The sequence below is a fragment of the Cygnus atratus genome, chromosome Z (assembly GCF_013377495.2).
Source record: "Cygnus atratus isolate AKBS03 ecotype Queensland, Australia chromosome Z, CAtr_DNAZoo_HiC_assembly, whole genome shotgun sequence".
Classification (NCBI taxonomy): domain Eukaryota; kingdom Metazoa; phylum Chordata; class Aves; order Anseriformes; family Anatidae; genus Cygnus; species Cygnus atratus.
In genome coordinates, this window is record NC_066396.1 from 27488887 (window position 1) to 27508810 (window position 19924).

The 19924-nt window shown below is 40.0% G+C and overlaps 2 protein-coding genes across 4 annotated transcripts in view; one reads left to right on the top strand and one right to left on the bottom strand.

Moving 5' to 3' along the window:
* Positions 1-17148, bottom strand: part of PTCD2 (pentatricopeptide repeat domain 2) — a 31762-nt gene extending 14614 nt beyond the window's left edge. For 2 of the 3 annotated variants that reach the window (XM_035565834.2, XM_035565830.2), the window contains exons 1-9: positions 16968-17148; positions 15434-15526; positions 12507-12636; positions 12112-12229; positions 10811-10889; positions 9553-9644; positions 6545-6658; positions 1881-1955; positions 986-1099 (exon numbers count right to left, since the gene is read on the bottom strand). In XM_035565834.2, coding sequence (XP_035421727.2) covers positions 986-1099; positions 1881-1955; positions 6545-6658; positions 9553-9644; positions 10811-10889; positions 12112-12229; positions 12507-12636; positions 15434-15526; positions 16968-17133 — 981 coding nt within the window. In that variant the 5' untranslated portion in view covers positions 17134-17148. The remainder of the gene's footprint in view (positions 1-985; positions 1100-1880; positions 1956-6544; positions 6659-9552; positions 9645-10810; positions 10890-12111; positions 12230-12506; positions 12637-15433; positions 15527-16967) is intronic. The other variant, XM_035565831.2, reaches the window with a different exon arrangement.
* Positions 17098-19924, top strand: part of MRPS27 (mitochondrial ribosomal protein S27) — a 45852-nt gene continuing 43025 nt past the window's right edge. The window contains exons 1-2 of the mRNA XM_035565835.2: positions 17098-17195; positions 19143-19220. Coding sequence (XP_035421728.2) covers positions 17132-17195; positions 19143-19220 — 142 coding nt within the window. The 5' untranslated portion in view covers positions 17098-17131. The remainder of the gene's footprint in view (positions 17196-19142; positions 19221-19924) is intronic.

Genomic DNA, 19924 nt, shown 5'->3' on the forward strand with positions numbered 1-19924 from the left:
CATATGCAGGGTATGAGATCAAGAATGAGTGAATCTGTGAAAAATTGCTATTGATCAATAACCTACTGTGGAAGGAATGGGGCAGTACAAATATTTGGTCGTCTTAGGAACTGTCACAAATTTGCCAAACAAAAATAAAAACACAACATTGAAACATGCAACTTTTATTGCAATGAATTTACAAAACAAATTCTGATTTAAAACTTTCTTTTAAACACAGCAACTAATATCCATGGACTGTGTTTTGAAAGGCATGTTCCCCTTCTGCCTAGTATTTATTTTATGTTTCAGTTATTTTGTTAACAGCCAGCACTGAGAGTGTAAGTATTTAATTGCTAACACAGTCTTAAAATACCTTGTTCCATACATATGTTTAAAATGAATATAACTTTCAGGAAAAGAAGTAGCAGTGCTGCCAAGCTGATAGGGATACATGTGTGTATGAATGAAGCCTTCTCAGTGATCAATACTGTAAAAGCTATTATTTCCCATATCACACTTCTCTGTGTACCTTTTTCTTTCTTTTTTTTTTTTTTGTAAATATCACCAATATCACCAAGCTAACAACAATACCACCGTCATCAGAACTTTATTCTCACTTTTACATCAAATGAAACTAGCATATAAGGCAAGGGATTAAATTATTAAATGCCACTAAGGAACTCTTCATCTTCCTTCAGATGAAATTTGAGCTTGTAAAAGCTAGATCCACAACAAAAAAGGGAAGACAGCTAAGTGCTTTGTCCCACAACACAATAAGCCAGCCAGATGCTTTGGCACCTGAATGCACTAGAACTCAAACAGCTCTGGTAGGATGAACTCAGGCCCTTGACGTTCCGTAACTGAACCACACCACCAAGATTTAGCAAAGCATCACGGACCTCCTCTCAGTCTTGCCTCATCACCCCCAGGCCTGCACCCCTGACCAGCACACATCACTGATGTCAGATTTTCTGACTGATTCAGTTCCTTATTGTATACTTACCACTTGCTCAGAAAACTCGATTTTTTTCACAAAGGGAGGAGTATCCATTTCCACTGCTGCTTCTAATGTTTTTAACACTTCTTCTAGTGAACCGCATCTGAGCTGGACAAGAACCTTAAAAATAAATCCACACCACTCACACAATACTTATCATCAGAAAGAAAGCTTTGAAAAAGTATTTGAGGAAGACATTATGAAGCAAAGAAGGACCAAAATGAATTTCTAGATACTGTGCTGATAAAATCCATTAATCATGCAGAAGCCAGACGGAATTACCAATTTCCATGATTTTTTTTTCTTTTTTTTTTTTTTTTTTTCAGCCATTGGGAAAGGAAGGGGGAACCGAGAGGCAGAGCTCCTCTGATGGATCTGCATTATCTGTTCTGGAATAAAGTGTTTATTTACATAGCTTAGAGAGGTCGTTTACAGGGCACAAGCAATAGACTCTCAGGTTATAGACCATGCAACTAAAGAAAAGCATTACTGTTCATATGGCTGAAGGAGGCCTGAAGTGGGCAGAGCAGAGCTAAGGAAGGCATTTACTTGGAGCTGTGTTTTTTTTTTTAAATCTCCTGTAGCATGAAAACAAAAAGTCACAGTGTCATAACTAGAAATCGTTCCCAGCTCTATACACACAGACGCAGGACTGCCCTACTTACCATTCTCATCAATGGTAAGAAGTGATTTTTAAAAAAATGAGGGGAAGATGTTAACAATTAAGAACAAATCACCTAACAAAAATTGTCTGTTGACTCAAAAACTAAGTCAGCAACATTGCTGATATAAGCTTATGCTACTAAGAAGCTACCCTTCTGCTCCTCTGCCACCCATGAGAGTTGTTGTCCAGTATAGCATATTTCTCTGTAAAACTTTAATACAAAGCAAGCATACTTACTTTAAGATTATTGTATATTTTGTTGTCTGTTTTCCTTATCTGAGAACAATAAAATTGGGCTTGTGCTATGTCATTCTAGGAAGGAATTAGAAATAATGAAAAAAATACAGTTAAACATATGAGATGCACTTCCATGTGAATCAAAGCTCAAGGAAAAAAAAGAAAAAAAAAGCTCTTACAACTTTTCAATGAATCACAAACCAGCATCTAAAATACCTTCACCAAGACCTACAGGCCCCATAGAGCATCCAGCCTGTGAAACACACCCTGCTGGAGTTTGCAGGACACCTAGCTCTCCAGAACATCAGACTATTTTCAGATCTTAGGTCTCGGATAAGCAGGAAAGTAAAGCATATAACCAACACTGAGCACAAGTACATCTATAAGATAAAAGAACTACACTCATGCTTGAAGTCTGGCATAAATCAGAATACTTAAATGAAGTGCAGCATATGGTAATGTCAGTATTTATCCTGCCCAGAGCTTTTAGCCTTTGGGACATACATATTTACAGTACTGTATCTGTGATACCAATTGATTTGTATAGACAGTAAGTGTTACACTGACATTTACTAAACCAACCGCAGTTACTTGGGATAAAGATGCACCTTATTCAAAGCAAGATGTACTGCTAAAAGATCATGCAGCTTTAGGAATAGTTACATGTAATATGGAGCACTATTCTGTTTGCCGAACTAGAATTTTAATTGATTTTTATAAAAAAAACAACAGTATTATGGACATTTCATGTCATTTCAGAAGCAGAGATTTTATTTTTTTAACCCCAGTGTTAATGAGAAGCCCAGCCATATCACCATGCACATAAATTAATTTCATTGATGCTATTGTTCAGCCTATGGTGTTCACAGACACCAAGCAAAAAGACAGAATGCATAACAAAACCTTAATGATGATACATCATGCATCCAAATTGATGAAAAACACCAAATTTCTAGTTCTTATAGATCCTCTGGAGAGGCTGAAAGCAATCTGACCTCTCTACATATGAAACAGAATGTTTCTTCCAGCTGTATGCAAATTAATGGCATGGAAAATCTGATCTCCAAATTGAAGAGAGATGGATTTGAAGGGTGGACCATTCAGTGGATAAGGAATTGGCCTGAAGACTGCTGCCCCCTGAGCGTTGTGGTCAATAGCTCTATGTCCAGGTGGAGGCCAGTGATGAGCGGCGTCCCTCAGGGGTCTGTCTTGGGACCAGTACTGTGTAATATCTTTATCAACGACACAAACAGTGGGATCGAGTGCGCCGTCAGCAAGTTTGCAGATAACACGTAGCTGAGTGGTGCAGTTGATACGACAGAAGGAAAGGGTGCCATCCAAAGAGTTCTGGACAAGCTACATAACTGGGCCCATGTGAACACAAGGTTCAACAAGTCTAAGTGCAAGGTGCCGTACCTGGGCTGGGGCAATCCCAGACATGAGCACAGACTGGGAGAAGAACTCATTGGGAGCAGCCCTGCAGAAAAGGTTCTGGTGGATGAAAAGCTTGACATGAGCCAGCAGTGTGTCCTTGCAGCCCAGAAGGCCAACTGCATCCTGGGCTGCATCAAGAGAGGAGTGACCAGCAGGTGGAGGGAGGGGATTGTCCCCCTCTGCTCTGGCCTTGTGAGGACCCACCCAGAGTGCTGCACTCAGGTATGCACTCAGGTCCCCAGCACAAGAAGGATGGTGATCTGCTAGAGCAGGTCCAGAGGAGGGCCACAAAGTTGATCAGAGGTTGGAGCACCTCTGAAGAAAACCTGAGAGCGCTGTGGATATTCAGCCTGGAGAACAGAAAGTTCCAGAGACATCATTGCAGCTTTTCAGTACTTAAAGGGGGCTTATAAAAAAGATGGAGAGCGACATTTTGCCCAGGCAGATAATGAGAGGACAAGGGAGAAAATTTTTAAACCAAAAGAGGGAAGATTTAGATTAGATGTTAGGGGGAAATTTTTCACTCAGAGGGTGGTGAGACACTGGAACAGGTTGCCCAGAGAACCAGTGGATGCCCCATCCCTGGGGGTGTTCGAGACCAGGTTGGACAAGGTCCTGGACAACTTGGTCTAGTGGGAGGGTTCCCTGCCCATGGCAGAGGGGTTGAAACTAGATAGTCTTTAAGGTCCATTCCAACCCAAGCTGTTCTATGATTCCATTCTATGAAACAGTAGACTTTAGGATTTCCCAAATGTTATTCTCCTGCTGAACTCCTTCAGCACCTCTTCGTGGCAGTGCTTATATGAAAAACCTCACCCTTAAAGAACATGCTGTGGAGAAATATAGTCATAGAATCATTAAGGTTGGAAAAGACCTACAAGAACATCTGGTTCAACCATCACCCTACTATCCCTGTCACCCACTAGACCATATCCCTGAGCACCATGTCCAACCTTTCCTTAAACACCTCCAGGGATGGTGAATCCACCACTTCCCTGGGCAACCCGTTCCAATGTCTGACTGCTCTTTCTGAGAAGAAATGTCTCCTCATTTCCAACCTAAACCTCCCTTGGTGCAACTAGAGGCCATTCCCTCTAGTCCTATCACTAGTTATCTGTGAGAAGAGGCCAACCCCCAGCTCCCCACACCTTCCTTTCAGGTAGTTGTAGAGAGCAATGAGGTCTCTCCCCTGAGCCTCCTCTTCTCCAGACTAAACAACCCCAGTGCCCTCAGACATTCCTCATAGGACTTGTGTTCCAGGCCCTTCACCAGCTTCGTAGCCCTTCTCTGGACATGCTCCAGGGCCTCAATGTCCTTCCTGTAGTGAGGGGCCCAAAGCTGAACACAGTACTCGAGGTGCTCTGCACTCACCAGAGCTGAGTACAGGGGGACAATCACTTCCCTAGTCCTGCTGGCTACACTATTTCTGATACAAGCCAGGATGCTGTTGGCCATCTTGGCCACCTGGGCACACTGCTGGCTCATGTTCAGGCAAGCATCGATTAGCACTCCCAGATTCTTTTCCTCTGCACAGCTTTCCAGCCCCTCTGCCCCAAGTCTGTATTGTTGCATGGGGTTGTTGTGACCAAAGTGCAGGACCCAGCACTTAGCCATGTTGAACCTCATCCCATTGGCCTCTGCCCATTGACCCAACCTGTCCCGGTCCCTCTACAGGGCCTTCCTACCCTCTGGCAGATCGACACTTCCCCCCAACTTGGTGTCGTCTGCAAACGTACTGAAGGTGCACTCAATTCCCTCATCCAAGTCATCAATAAAGATATTAAAGAGGATGGGCCTCAACACCGACCCCTGGGGAACACCACTTTTGACCAGCCACCAGCTGGATTTCACTCCATTCACCACCACTCTTTGGGCCTGATCGTCCAGCCAGTTTTTAACCCAGTAAAGAGTGTACCTGTCCAAGCCATGGGCTGCCAGCTTCTCCAGAAGAATACTGTGGGAAATCATGTCAAAGCCTTTGCTGAAGTCTAGGCAGACTACATTAGCAGCCTTTCCCTTATCCACCAGGTGGGTCACCCGGTCATAGAAGGAGATGAGGTTGGTCAGGCAGGAATTGCCTTTCATGAACCCACGCTGACTGGGCCTGATACCCTGGTTGTCCTGCATACGCTGCATGATTGCATTCAGGATGACCTGTTCCATCACCTTTCCTGGCACCGAGGTCAGGCTGACAGGCCTGTAGTTCCCCGGGTCCTCCTTACAACCCTTCTTATTGATGGGCATCACATTAGAAAATCTCCAGTCATCTGGGACCTCTCCAGATGGCCATGACTGCTGATAGACGGCCAATACATATCATGGTCCTTGAGTTTGCCTCCACAGATAAACATTTTAACATGAACATTTAACATTTAAACTTTTTAAGATATATATTTTATTAGATGTTCTTCCTTTACATCTGAACTTTCATCTTGTGGACTGGACATGTCTAACTTCTGTTTCCAAATACTGAAGTTCTTATCCCCTATGCCAGGGAACCACCTACCCTTAAATCCCTTGATTTCTGGCAGTGTGCCAGTCAGACCATAGACAAATGAAACCCTAATGTTGGTGAATCTGAGAACATAACTGTTCTATGATCAAACGAATGCATGAGAGTGCAAATCATGCTGACATGTCGTCACAGAGGTACAGCTCCCTAGCATGCTTAGTATTCAATTTTTATTGATGTATTGTGCCTTAGGTAGGAAACTGACCAGAAAATGCCAGGTCATGAATTGGGCACCCTGATCTAGTGGATGGTGTCCATGTCCATGGCAGAGGGGCTGGAACTAGACGATCTTTAAGGTCCCTCCCAACCCAAACTATTCTATTTGAAAAGCTGATTGTACATATCTTTTGCATTATTATTTTTATTCTATTTAAAGGAAACCATCACTAAGCATCAGCACGACAGGGCCTGTGGTTATACCTAAATCCAGTGGCCCAACTCTCATCTGTTTGCTAAGAAAATTCTACGTGGCATTGTCAGGGGCACAAAATACCTGTGCATTAGACTGAAGACATAGGTTTAGATTTCAGAATTTCTACATCCACTTTGTGTGGGAGTCACCTACAATTCTACTATTTCAGGGGCCTAAAAGTTATAGTACTTACCGTAATTGCATAGGTCATTTATGCTTCCTCTATGTTGCCTTTCTTGCACTGACTATCATATAGCAAAAAGCCTGTTGAGATTCAGGGACAAATCAAAACAAAAGGCACTGTACCTGCTTCAGAGCAGACGCCACAGCAAAGTAGAATGCTCGCAGTGGTAATAAGTCACCTTTTAGTTGTGCTTCTTCAAGCAGTTTTGCAGAGATCTTGCAAGACTCCAGGCTGTCCTGTGTAGAAATTTCAAGTCTAAGTTGCACTTGTAAATCTTGAGATCTGAAAGGACTGTAAGCAATTGCAGTCACATTCAGAAGGCATTCAGAAGTTAATGTCAGCAAGGTAATCTATATCTGAACCCAACCAAGCAGATTCTGTGCAGCACTTCTTGAGAAACACAACACCAAAAGATGACATTCACAGCTACAGAGTTCAGAAGACAAAAACTACCATTACTTTAACAACTATACTTTGCCCTGATTGTTTTGACTTCTGCAAACAGATAACACCTGACAGTCTACTTAAAGCAACAATTTCCTTCTCATTTTCTTATCATTCCCAAATCAGGAAGAAGGCTGATTTTTTGTCTTTATTCTAAAAGCTATATTGTATAGTTAACAAAAATCAATGTTTTCTAAGCATTGAACTATTCAGCACCATTACACTAAAGAAATCTCCACACATGCAAATTTGAATATTCAGCAATCTTGAGCCTCCCTCTTAAAGATTAAATTGTTCAAGATGTTTCCAAAGTAGATATTCTAATGGGATACCTCATATATTTGCCTGTTTTCCAACATAAAAAACTTTCTGTATTGCTGGCAAGCAATAAATAGCATCAGCGTTCCATCTTCACATTGTTAGCAGTTAAGTACTTCAAAGGTCAAGAATTACCAGCATACTTAACTTTATGGGCATAAATAATTGGCATCTTATTGTAGTGAATGACATATGGTAATTACATTAATGCCACTATTTTAATAAGAGTCTAGAGTAAAAGGCAATGAGTTCATCTGTGTGTTATTTTAAAAACCACCACCAAAAACAATGCTCCTCACACTGGAAATGATAAATAGAGCCAACTAGACCCTGAACAAAGTAAAACCTGCCAAACGTGAGAGTTCTGTAAAAACTGGTACCACTGATTTGTATAACAGCCTTCATGTTCCTTCCTAGTATTTGCTGTTGATTTCTATTACTACTGTACAAAGTGCCATGAATGCAAAATAGCAGCTGTGATTTAAGGGACAGAGTCATCCTTTGGGTTTTTGTTGTGGTTTAACCCGGCAGGCAGCTAAGTACTACACAGCCATACATCTTGAAGATGTTTCCCTTCAAGATTTTTCCTGAATTTTCTCATGTTGCATTACTAGCAAAAAACATTTTGAGGTCCTTCTAACTTGGAGTCTGAGTATTTACCACTAACAGATGAATCAACCAATTAAGCATTTGAAAGAGCTCAGTCTAATCCTCTTTAGTGTATAAAGGGCTACTACAGCTTATTCTCCTATTGATAGTATTTTATCTTAATGAAAACAAAACACAAATTTATTTTGTCTGTTAAAACAACGGCATGTCAATTTACTATCATTTCCACAGCATTTTTATGAATTTGTTAAACAAATAAGGATGTGCCAGATTCTCTGCTGAAAACACAGGTAGAGCCAGTAGTAGAAAACACATCTCAGGAACCTCTTCTGTATTCTATGGATCTAAGCCCTCTGTCAACAGGCCACGGAAAAAAACATGTTAGAGTTTTAGAGAGGATGTAAAGCTACTGCAGAGAGAGTAATGGAGACCTCAGAAAAATAGTTAGGTTCTTTGAAAGCCTTTACCTGAAGGGGCAGAGTGTAGACCAAGGAGTAACCTTGTATCCATAAATATTGGCTAAGTGGCTGCTAACAGCAAACACCAACTTAGTTGTAGCGTAGTGTCAGTGTCTTTGTACATTCACAACTTCCTAAAGAAAGCACCCTCTGGGTAGACCTGGTAACATCCCTAAATAAACTGCAACTATTAATCTCCAACTGGTTTTAACTGCAGACAGTTTACACAGATCTTTTTTAGCTGTCTACTGCCCCAGTCTATAGACATTAAAGCTACGTGGCTATTTCTATTCACCTTGACCTAAAAGCAGCACCAATTCATTAGAACTGAGAATTTCAGAAGCACCACAGAAATTACTGCACAGTTACAATTTTAGGCTAACTCCTTTTTATCACATATGTAGTCTATTTCATTGTACAGTTAACTAAGAAATCTGAGGAAGTTTAGTCTAGTGGTATATTTTTTTTCTCAGCCACTGTCTTTCTTTGTACAAACATGGGGAAATTGAAAAAGTTTCCTACTGAGTTTGGGAAGGGCTTATGTTAATATTTCAAATTGCAGAATTCATTCTAATCTGGAGAGGAAGATTAAAAGAAGAAAGTTTGAGAATCTCACCTTGCTACAAAAGAGAAACTACTCTAGTGAAACAGTTGTAGAACCCATACAGCCTAGCTTCTTACTACGTTCATGCTCTTTTTCTCCAAACTAAAAATACAGCTAACCTCAAGGGGAAGTAAGATGCCTCTCACTGAAGGCATTCATTTATGTTTCTTTTCTGGGCCCAGTTGCACTTTTTCTTCAGGCACGTGGGAACAGAATACCTTTGACAACCCTAACTCTTGCCAAATTTGGGTGCGATTGTAGAAATGGTCCAAGATTTACCAGGAGGAGAGGGGGAGAAATGGATGGGAGATGTTTGACAAACAGAACATGTCATATATGCCCTGTCCCCCAGAGAAAACAGATTATAAATCCAATATTGTGGCTCAAGCACAGAGTACATCCTGGCACAGACCCCAGAGAGAGAATACTAACAGCTAATCAAAGGTTGTATCCAATTTGTTTCTTAATGTTTATGTTCTTGTAATTTTCGGGTATTTAGTTTGTGACAATAGTTTGTATGGGAAGCCATATACGCACAAAAATTGTGAACAATGAAGCAATTTATGACTTAAATATGTCTAAAATATTTGTATTAAGTATGAAATCATGACTGGAAACACACAAATTTCAAAATCCCCAAAGAGGAAGACAGAGGAGGCATTTCAAATGCTTCATCATGTAAATTGAAAATACTTACAAGTTTGTAGCATATTGCAAATGCCAGTAGATAGGTTTCTTTGTTGAAAGGTATACCTTGTTTTTTCATTTCTCCCAGAACTTCCAAAGCACCTGCCAAAAATACAGTAGTGTTATTCACTTCAGAAATTTCAGGCTGTATGTTTAATTACAGGAAGAAATAAAATAAAATCAATGTGATATCAGCTCAGTAAGTCTACTTCAAAAGAAGAATGCCAACTGAAATCTATTAACTTTTTCAAATTAAAACATTTCAAAAACTTTAATTTGGGGTCAGTTGGGTGTAATAATACTTCCCACGTAGGAGGTTTTCCATCTACATTAGCACCTGGTTTTACTGTTCCATTATCTTGACACAAACCTAAAACTAAGTTCTGGATACTTGGCAAAGCAACTCTCATTCTTCCTAACTGCCCAGAATGAAGACAACAGTCTTTTAAACACACAACCAAACCTTCTACCATTTTCAGCAAAGTATCTAAAAGCTCTTTACTAAAGCATATTTCATTACAACACAACGCAGCATCCAGGCTCTGATCTAGTTACTTTAACAGTGGGTCAGTCTCAGCCTTTAAGACAAGTGTTGGACAGATTTGCCAAACATCAACTGACCAACCGCTACCCATTCAACAAATTCCAAATGAACTAATTTGTTTGAAAAGATTACTCCATACTCTTAACAGTCAAGTCAGATGATTCCCTGTCATAACCTCACATAGGGCCAAATTCTGATTTTAAGCATTTGCCTTAAATATTTCAGCAACCACTCTGTATGTGCACACTAGTAAGAGAAAACAAGAGAAGACTCCAGCCTGTTTTCGTACCAAAGTAAAAAGGATACTCTTCCCTGCTCTGACACAAAAACACAGAACTGCCAGCAAAATTTGTTGGAGAACTTCCTGTTCCAAAAGCCACATAAAACTAACTTAGAATAGGGAAACCAAAAAGCTATGGGAAAGTACCAACCGAAGAGAAGTTAAGCCTTCAGAGAAAAAAGCTTAAGGAAAAAAATCCCACAGCATAATCACAATTCTGCAGAATTGCAGATGGTAAAAATACTTTTGCAAGTATGAAACAGGTAAAGTCTTCCATTTTTATTACACACTACCTTGCAGCTACTTTGCATCTATGCTGACTTATATTTGGCCCTCTAAAACCTTGTCAGTATTTTATAACAATCAAATAAATCAATATTTATACACACACAGAGGGAAGAATGCTCCTCAAAATATGTTTGCATTAGCTAACTCAGTACTTACTTTCATAATGGCTCTTTTTAAACAACATAGTCATCAAAATATGGAATGACGTACTCTCTGAGAAAAAACCGCGCAAATTCTGTAGAAAAAACAAACAAACAAACAAACATACAAACAAAGCAAGCTTTAAGAAAGTTAGGACAAGCACTATTATTGTGTGCAGCATTTATCAGGTCCTTCTACTGGAATTAGCTTCATGTTTGTAAGTTTAACATTTAACTTTCTGTGTTCCCTAACTGTTCCTCTGCCAAGTAATCTCTAAAATACCAGTGACTCAGTATGGTCAAAAGCACACTTAAACAGATGTTTCCCAGAGATTCACACTTTTTTCTTCCGCCAATGACAGATTGTGACCTTCAAGTTAATGCAAGCAGAAGTCTCTAATGGCAACTCTAAAAGCCTAGCAGATATGCAATTTGCAGCTGAATAGCAGTACCTTTAGGATAAAGTACCACCACTACGAAACTGAAAGAATATTCTCCTAATCACAATATCAAATGACGATCAGATCAACACAAGGGCTCGAGTCATAACAAGCAGTAGCAGAATAAAGAGCAAGTAAGTTTTTTCATGCCATCACACTCGTTGCATGTTGGGAGAACATGAATAGCCAAATAAAATGTCAGATGCATTAGGAAAATTTCCGCAGTAGAGTCTGAAGTGGTACCGCACATTGCTTTCTATCAGTTACTCAGTTCCATAAGTGATACAGGACTTGTCCTGATGACACAGACCTCAGTCAATCAAACAAACAAACCAAAACCCATGCATACACACCCCTCATTTAAGAACAGCAGCCAAGTGATCTCTCCCATTTTTGGCTATGTATGTCCCATGACTTGATGAATTAAAATCATAGAGCTGACTTTCCATTGGTCCCCAGAGAGTTTTGAAAACACAGCATTGTGTTTTTACTACTCAGAAGTGTTCACTTGCAAGTATGATCTATGCAGTATGGATGCAGGAAACAGAGGATGCAGGAAAACATGCAGTGCTTTTCTGATGAATTATTTTTAATCAAAACTTTTTTTGATTAGCAGTATTAAAATGATGCAATTATACAGAAGTACAATAATTAAAAAAAACAGTTAAACTAGCATTTGGTTTTCTTTTAATTGTTCTCTCACTTTCAGGTTACTTTTAAAATTAAAAACATATAACCTACATCCTTAGAATAATGTTGCAGACACCCTCACCACTGCAACAGATACAGTTCAAGCCTCTGAGCTCATGCACAACATAATTACTCATATTGAAGTAATAGGTAATAAGATATTTTTGAAATATGTAGAGGAAATTACCTGATCTTTGATAAGTTCTACTGCAGGTGTTTCAAGGTCTAGCTCATAACATAGCCTCATAAAGAGGGGCCCAAATTTAAAATCACGTAAAGTTGTGATTCCATTCTGTTCATGGTACCTATCGGAAAGACTCAAAAGAGTTAATCACACAAAGCATAGAATTTGCCAAGGTAAAACAACTTTAAATAGGCAGCATGATCTACAGCTGTAATGACTGAGGCATGCTTTTCTATCTGCAGCAGTCAATAGCATTTAGATACAAAAGTAGATAGATTTTAAGGAAAACCATTGTTTTGACTGAACTAATAAAGTGAACTAGTAATAAGTAATCTCTTCTATTGATAAAAGTGAAAAATAAAGAGAGAAAACAGTGTTACCTGGATTGTTAAAAGTACCTGTAAATAACTTTTCTGGCTAGTTCCACATCAGCTGAAGTCTGACATAAATGCAGTAAAATTTTTAGTTCATTTTTGAGAATCTTTCCATTTTTCTTTAATTTTTCTTTAATACTGTTAAAATACGGATCTGAAAAAGAAGCACATAACAGCAGTCCACATACAATTCCATTATCTGCTGCACATTTTGTACCTAAAATATGGAGATTCAGTGCAGCAAAAAACTTTTTTTTTCAACCAATAAATAGGTATAAAATTTTCCCACAGAGAAGCATGCCTAGATGTACCCATGAAGTCAGAGCAGACTTGAAGAACTCAGAAGACATTTACTGTGAAATTAGTTCCATTGTGTATGGTATGGAATACATCAGTTAATAAAAAAAAATTAAAGGGGAAGGAAGTCTTTAAAGTGACATTTGCTGTCTTAATCTCTTTTTTAAAAAACAAAGCAAAACAATCCCACCCAACATTCAAACTACCACAGTAACTTCTACTCAACACTGTTAGTACAAAAAAAATTACAAACCTTCATAACTGATGCAAACAAAAAAGTCTCATACATTATATATGTATTTTTTTACATAGCCATAAACTTAGTGTTACTTCCCCTCTCCTAAAAAAAAAAAAAAAACATTTCTCTATCCACAATATATCTCCTATAGCAGAGCAAGCACAAAGACCAGCTGGTAATTTTAAGGCTATGATTCATGCATACACAAGATTAAAATCATGTATATCCCCTGGAAGCCCCCTGCTTTATCAGAGCCACACACCTATTTGGACAGGCAAGTGAACTTTTATGTAGCAGCTTCTTGGTTGCTACTGTTTCCAAACTAGTACCTCCAGGGCATAGAACCATAGTATGGCTTGGGTTGGAAGGGACCTTAAAGATCTAGTTCCAACCCCCTGCCATGGGCAGGGACTTCTCCCACCAGACCAGGCTGCTCAAAGTCCCACCCAGCCTGGCCTTGAACACTTCCAGGGAAAGGGCATCCATCCACAGCTTCTCTGGGCAACCTGTTCCAGTGCCTCACCACGCTCTGAGTGAAGAATTTCTTCTTAATCTCTAAATCTCCCCTCTCTTGGTTTAAAACCATCGTTCTTTGTCCTGTCATTATCTGACTGAGCAAAAAGTTGCTCTCCATCTTTCTAATAAGCCCTCTCTCAATACTGAAAAGCTGCAATAAGGTCACCCCTGAGCCTTCTCTTCTTTAGGCTGAATATCCCCAGCTCTCTCAGCCTTTCTACATAGAAGAAAGATGTTTGCCCATCTTTCTCTTTGCCCAAGAGAGCACCCCAGAGAACAACATATTCAGCTATTGGATGCATATCTGTTGTTACATGCAAGTAGGAGTCCTTACTCAAGACTGAGATGCAGGGCTGAATCCTGTGAAGTCTAAAGAATAAATGTATAGAAGTAAATATACATATGTTTGGGATGGGCTCAAAGATGCACCAAAACTTAAAAACCTGGGATTCAAACTGTATTTGTAAAGAACACGCAATAGTTATTGTAGCAACTGTAGTTAATTGCTTAGCTGTTGTAGTTCACAGTATAATTATTATAACTCTATCCATAGCTATAACTATAATAGTATAACTCTGTACCTGTAATAAAGAATAGTTTTTAAATATTTTGTATAACAGGATAGTTATTTCTGTGTTTTCCATTTCTAAACCAAAGTTTACTATGATCCTTAATTACTTTTCATCTTTCAAGTGCAAGGCTAAACACTGAGTATAAAAACCATGTACACATACACACAAACAGGTTAGCACACTGTTTTCACCAGTTCTCAGAGACTAAGACTTGTACAATACAAAGGTGAACTGTGAATATGTGGCTTCTACAAACCTGTTTTAGCAAGATATATTGAATTTATCATAATGGGTCAATCAGTCTTAAGTGAAGTATAAATCATGCCCAATATATGTATGCCATCATCACTGCAAATTGTAATAACCTTACAACTTGTCACTGCCTGATTTAAATTCTGGTATTACCTCATGGAGAAAAACTGTCATTTTGACTTTACCTTCCTTTCTGTCCCAGAAGACTTAAGTATACAAAACTAAATTTGATGTGCGTCCCTTCCTTGCACTTATATATAATGTACATATATATGTATAGATAATATATATACACACACACCCTTTGGAACAACTGTCACAGTAAAAGGTCTTGTATCACCGGAACACTTGCATGTGATTAAAAAAGTGCAAGAAGTTGACTTCTACCTAACCATATTTAAATTTTAAGAGCAGATTTATGGTTTTATTTATTCTCTTTAAAGAATGAAATTTGTATATACTTTAAATGAGCATGACAAAATCCCCATGAGGGAAAATCCACTGATCTTGTTCCTCGATCAGTTTGGGAAACCTTAACTTGTTTTTCGTATTCAGAATTTACAGATGTCATCTAGAATTAGATATACAACTGAGAAGTTATATGAGGTAAAATGGAAAAAGCTTAGAATTAACTCAATAAATTCACAGAGCAGATTAAAGCAATTACTGGCACAGGTCTTCTCTGGACAGAGAAGTAGCTGTAAGGCTTTGTATTAAGTTTCTCTGCTGAAGATGTATTTCAAGCGTGATTCATAGACTGAAGCAGTACTTTCTATTAGGCTGTCTGATGAAGTTGGAAATGTGAGGACACAAACATTTCAGGTCCTGTGTAAGCACCTTGTATACTTGAAAGTTTCTCCACATTTTCCAAGACAGCATAACTAATGTCATTTCATTCTACAAAGCCTGAGATCTTCAGACAATTTTAGCAACAAACAATTTGGAAGAGAAAAATACAAGCTCTTGCTTTGAATGGGGTCAATTTTATGTCATATTATAATGGCTTTGACTGTCTTCTTGTTTTCTAGTACTCATGTTAAAATTGAGAATGGAGATTATCAAAGAAATATAGATACCTTTATTGCCATGAACTTCATTTCTAATTACCACTTTTGTCTGCTGAAATTCTTGTAACTTTAGGTCATCTTCTGTTAGCAGATACCGCTTCCCTACCATAAAAAGGAAAGAGAAAGGTTGAGTTTTACATTATAACAACTGGATTAATAGTATGGAACTTCACATTTTAAAATTAGAGCTGTTAACTACTGTGTGATGCCAGGCTACTGGGAGTAGTACAAAGCTAAAAAAAACACACTGCAAGAATGGCTCACATGACCAACAAAAACAACAACAAAAACACACACACACACACAAACCCACAACAGTTATATCATAGCTTTCCAGTGTTAATACATACAAAGTCAAAAACTTATGTATTTATTGGATGTACAAAAGAAAAATTGGAGATGCCATTCCACTCTCGTCTAGCCAAGACAGAAGTGGATTCTGCACAAGAGTAAGATCTGCCATGCTCTTCTAAGGATTTTCCTTGTCATCTCTTTGTTCTTGAGAACTCACTAGAGGCACAGTGCCCCTCCTCCTACATGCTGCCCTTGTTACTGTTGAATGCCCTGCTCCAGAAGCTCCAAATGCTGTGAGAGGACAGTACGGGGAAATGCAAAGACTATCATTTGGATTGTAGTAGCACTCAGGAGACCTAGTGAAGTTCTGGGGCTGTGCAGGCACCAAGGAAAAAAGACAGTCATTGAGACCAGAATCTCAAGATTAACTCTGGGCGCTGATCCCAACTGTTCTGTTTTGTAAGCTCCACTAGCGAAAGTGTCATGCAAATGCTGTTGGCCAAATTCTTGCTGCCAGAAACTCAGCTCTCCAGCAGTGGATTTTTACCTGCAACCAATGATTTGGCAACAGAGTTACTGTAATAGTTTACATTGTCACAATATACTCTTACAAGTTTTCAGCCTGTGAAAGAATGATTCTCATCGGGAAGGGACAAGCCAAGCACCAACCGCTGCTTAAATATAAGTTTTATATTTGTCTAGCAAAACGTTACCAAGCCACAGAAGTAAAAATGCTTGTATTCTGTGTAAGTGAAGCACGTTACTGATACACTTCATGAAATCTGAAGGAAAAATAATCCATAAAGTGGCACGTTTTCCATTAAACTTAAAAATTACAACCCCAGCGGGTAACGCAGCACTAATTACTCTGGGTGACACCAACACTTGCTCCCCACATGCCTTCTCCGCTGCCTCGACACTGAAATCCGCCCTCCCAACCTGGGGCTCTCTCCGGGGCTGGCGCTGGGAGCACGCAGGTGCCCTTCGCCGCATCCACGTCAGCAGAGAGCTCTGGGCAGCAGAGTTTGCCCTTCTTGAACTTATTTCACTGAATTCTACCCCTTCCTTAAGTTCATACTTCGTGGCATTCCGGCCGGAACTACAACTCCCGGCAGACATATGGCTGGTGGCACCCGCCAGGCACGATGGGAGTTGTAGTACTCCAGCCGGTCTCCCAGCCGGTGCACAGCCCGGGACCGCCGCCGCCCACCATCCCGCTGCCCGCTTCCCACCGCGCGGCCCCCGCTACCTCCGGACGCACAGCCCCAGCACCCCGGGGCGGGCAGGCGAACCGCCGAGCGCCGCACCGCCTCCCGCATCACCCGCTGGGAGCCGCCGGCGAGCACCGCCGCCATTTTGTGCCCGGGCCTGCCGGGGGCGGAGCGCTCGCAGGCCTGCCCCGCCCTCGGCGACATGGCCGCCCCCGTACTCGTGCGGGCCGCGCTGCGGAGCGGGAAGGCCCTGGGCGCTGCGGCAGGTCGGTGCTCGGCCGCGGCGGCGGGGGGAGGGCGATGCGGGGACGGGCAGAGGCGGGAACGGGACGAGGTTGGCCACGGCCGCTTGGTGTGGTGGTCTGTGAGGGCCGGGGCGCCGTGAGGGTGCTCGCGGGTGGTTGTGGAGCGGGGATCGGGAGGTGGAGGGGGGTTTGGGGGCGGTGTGAAGGGTGGGCAAGGTTGCGTCGGTAGGGCTAACCGAGGTGGTGGGTGAACAGCCCGGGACCTGCTTCTCTTGGTGAGAATGTAGAATTAATGTGAGGGTGTATTGGGGCTGATAAGCCCCAGGCAGTCAGAGCTTAGCAAAACCCATCTAATGAGTAAGGTGACAAAATCACAGTCAAGACTGTTGCTTTTGACAAGCTGCCTTTCCACGAACAAACAACAAAAACAAACCACACAAAAAAACACCAAAACCAACCAGCCAATCCCCCTCCCCCCCCCAAAAAAAAATAAAAAATCCACATTTGAGAACTGAACTCCACAATATTTACTTGAAACATGGTATTGATGTGTAGTTTTAAGGTGCCTTTCCAACTTCCCTTAGCAGAAATCCTCTGTACTCCATCCTGGTGCGCGTGTTTCAGAAGCTGTGAGAAATGTTACAGAAATGCCCCCTTTTCCTCTGGTGTTGTGGCTGCTCAGAAGTGAACCAGCACGGAGAGCACAAATGTGACTTCTAGCTTAGCTTACCTGAGGGAAGCACTGTCAGACAGCTGCTTGTCCACAGAAAATAGTGCTTGAGATGTTTGGACTTTAGGAGTGGCATCCTTAGCTGTGAAAGAACATACAGAAATTTATCAAAAAAAAAGGCAAAAAGAAACAGATCTTTTGTGTACGTCATTTATCAGCATAACGAAAAGCATCTTTAAAAGTAATGGGTCTTCTTATTATCTGTTTAATAAAGCTGTATAGATAGTCTTGTAGCCTGTCTGTGAAACTGTATGCTGGGTCATTCTGACAAAAATTTACAAAGATGTTCAGAGCTGGGTATCCATGTATACATTTATGTCTAAAAAATGATAAAGTAAAGGATGAAATTATTACACAACCAAGAATTTCAAAGTCTTAGCGTAGCAAATAGGTTTTTAGATAAGGACTTTAAGGTAGTCACTAAGACTTCTGTGTAGGATAACAACATTTATTTCTAAAATATTTCATGATTCTTAAGAATAATTTCTGCAACCTTCTGCTTCTGCAAGTATTCGTTCATCCTTAAGCAAAGTTTATCCAGATGTTCTTCATGCATCTTCAAGGCCTCATCATCTGTCAGGGATGAGCACACATAATCCACGTTAGTCCAACTGAAACATTTTCTATTTTGCTTCAGAAACTAGAAGAGAGCCTTGAGCAGTTTTCAAAGGTACAAACAGTATCTAGAAAAAAGTTTCACAGGAGCTGTAAGCAAGAGCTGATCAAACATGGAATGTGTGTAAATGAGCATCCAGCATCATTTCCAGTGAGACAGTTCTGTAGAGGTAGAAAAAAACCTCAGCCAGCAACAACAAAAAAGCCTTTTTTCTGCATAGTTGTTCCTTATGTTTACAATTTTCTGCCTACTTTTAACTAAATGCTAATATTTGATGAAAAAAGGCATGTGTACAAAGAAGCTGTTCTTTATTGTTGTTTGTTTTTCCCCGCCTTTACAAATTTCTTATTTTCTTAAATACACAGTTCAGTTTTGGGAATATTGGTTGCACGCTGAAAATAACTTTAAAGGGGGAACTCTTCTGTTTTAAAAATGACGAAGTAATAATGGCTTTTGCAGACACAATGAATCCAAACTGCTTTGGTAGTGCTGCTGACAGCTATGCCAAATCAGTAAATGTGACAGAAAAAAGGTGATATCTGTTAAATAATTGATGTGCTTATTTAGAACTGTTTAGGCAACCTGGCACTGTGTAGTGATGTATTTTATTTTTTTTCATTAGGTAGACGATCTCTTCTTTCTGCAGCCTATGTGGACAGCACAAAATGGGAAAAGAGACAAAAAGAAGAGCATAATCTGGGTGAGAAAAGTTTATTTCTTCCACTATGTCTAGTTATTTGCACCTGAAATCCTTTTAGGCTAGCTCATCATCTATAAATACTTCAAAATAAGAAAAAGTAAGGAGCAAAATGCTTCTGAAGTTCTGTGTAAATGTGTGCTCAACATGTTAGAAATGTCTTGTGTATTCAAAGCTGAAATGCTGAAACAAGTCAGGATTTTCCAATTTAATTAATGTTCAGTTTCTACAAGCTGATTTTTTTCTTTCAAAAAATCCAGAGCTTTTATGAATGACATATTTTTGTGTCTGAAAGCTAAGAAGACTCTCTCTGGTTACAATTAATGTTTTAATTGTACTGCAGTGCAAAAGATGACCTACTCTGTAAGTATCACAGAGCATTCCTGTTTAAAAATGTTCTTTTAAATAATATTTTCTTCAGAATTTTGCAAAAGGGAAAATTACATCTCTTGTTGAAATTTTGTATTTTTTACTTTAGGAGAAAAATTAAACATTTCATTTCAGATGAGTTGCACGTTGAACTATATATGTATAGTTCTGAGATCCTGCATGGGAGCTTTGTAGCTAAATTCACTGGCTAGATTACATTTCAGATGATATGCCACCATATTTTTGGTGTATATGTTGCATGGCAAGCACTGTGGAAAACTTTTTTTCTGTGCTACAGGTAAGTATGCATTATTTTGTGCCACAGGTGGAACAGTTTT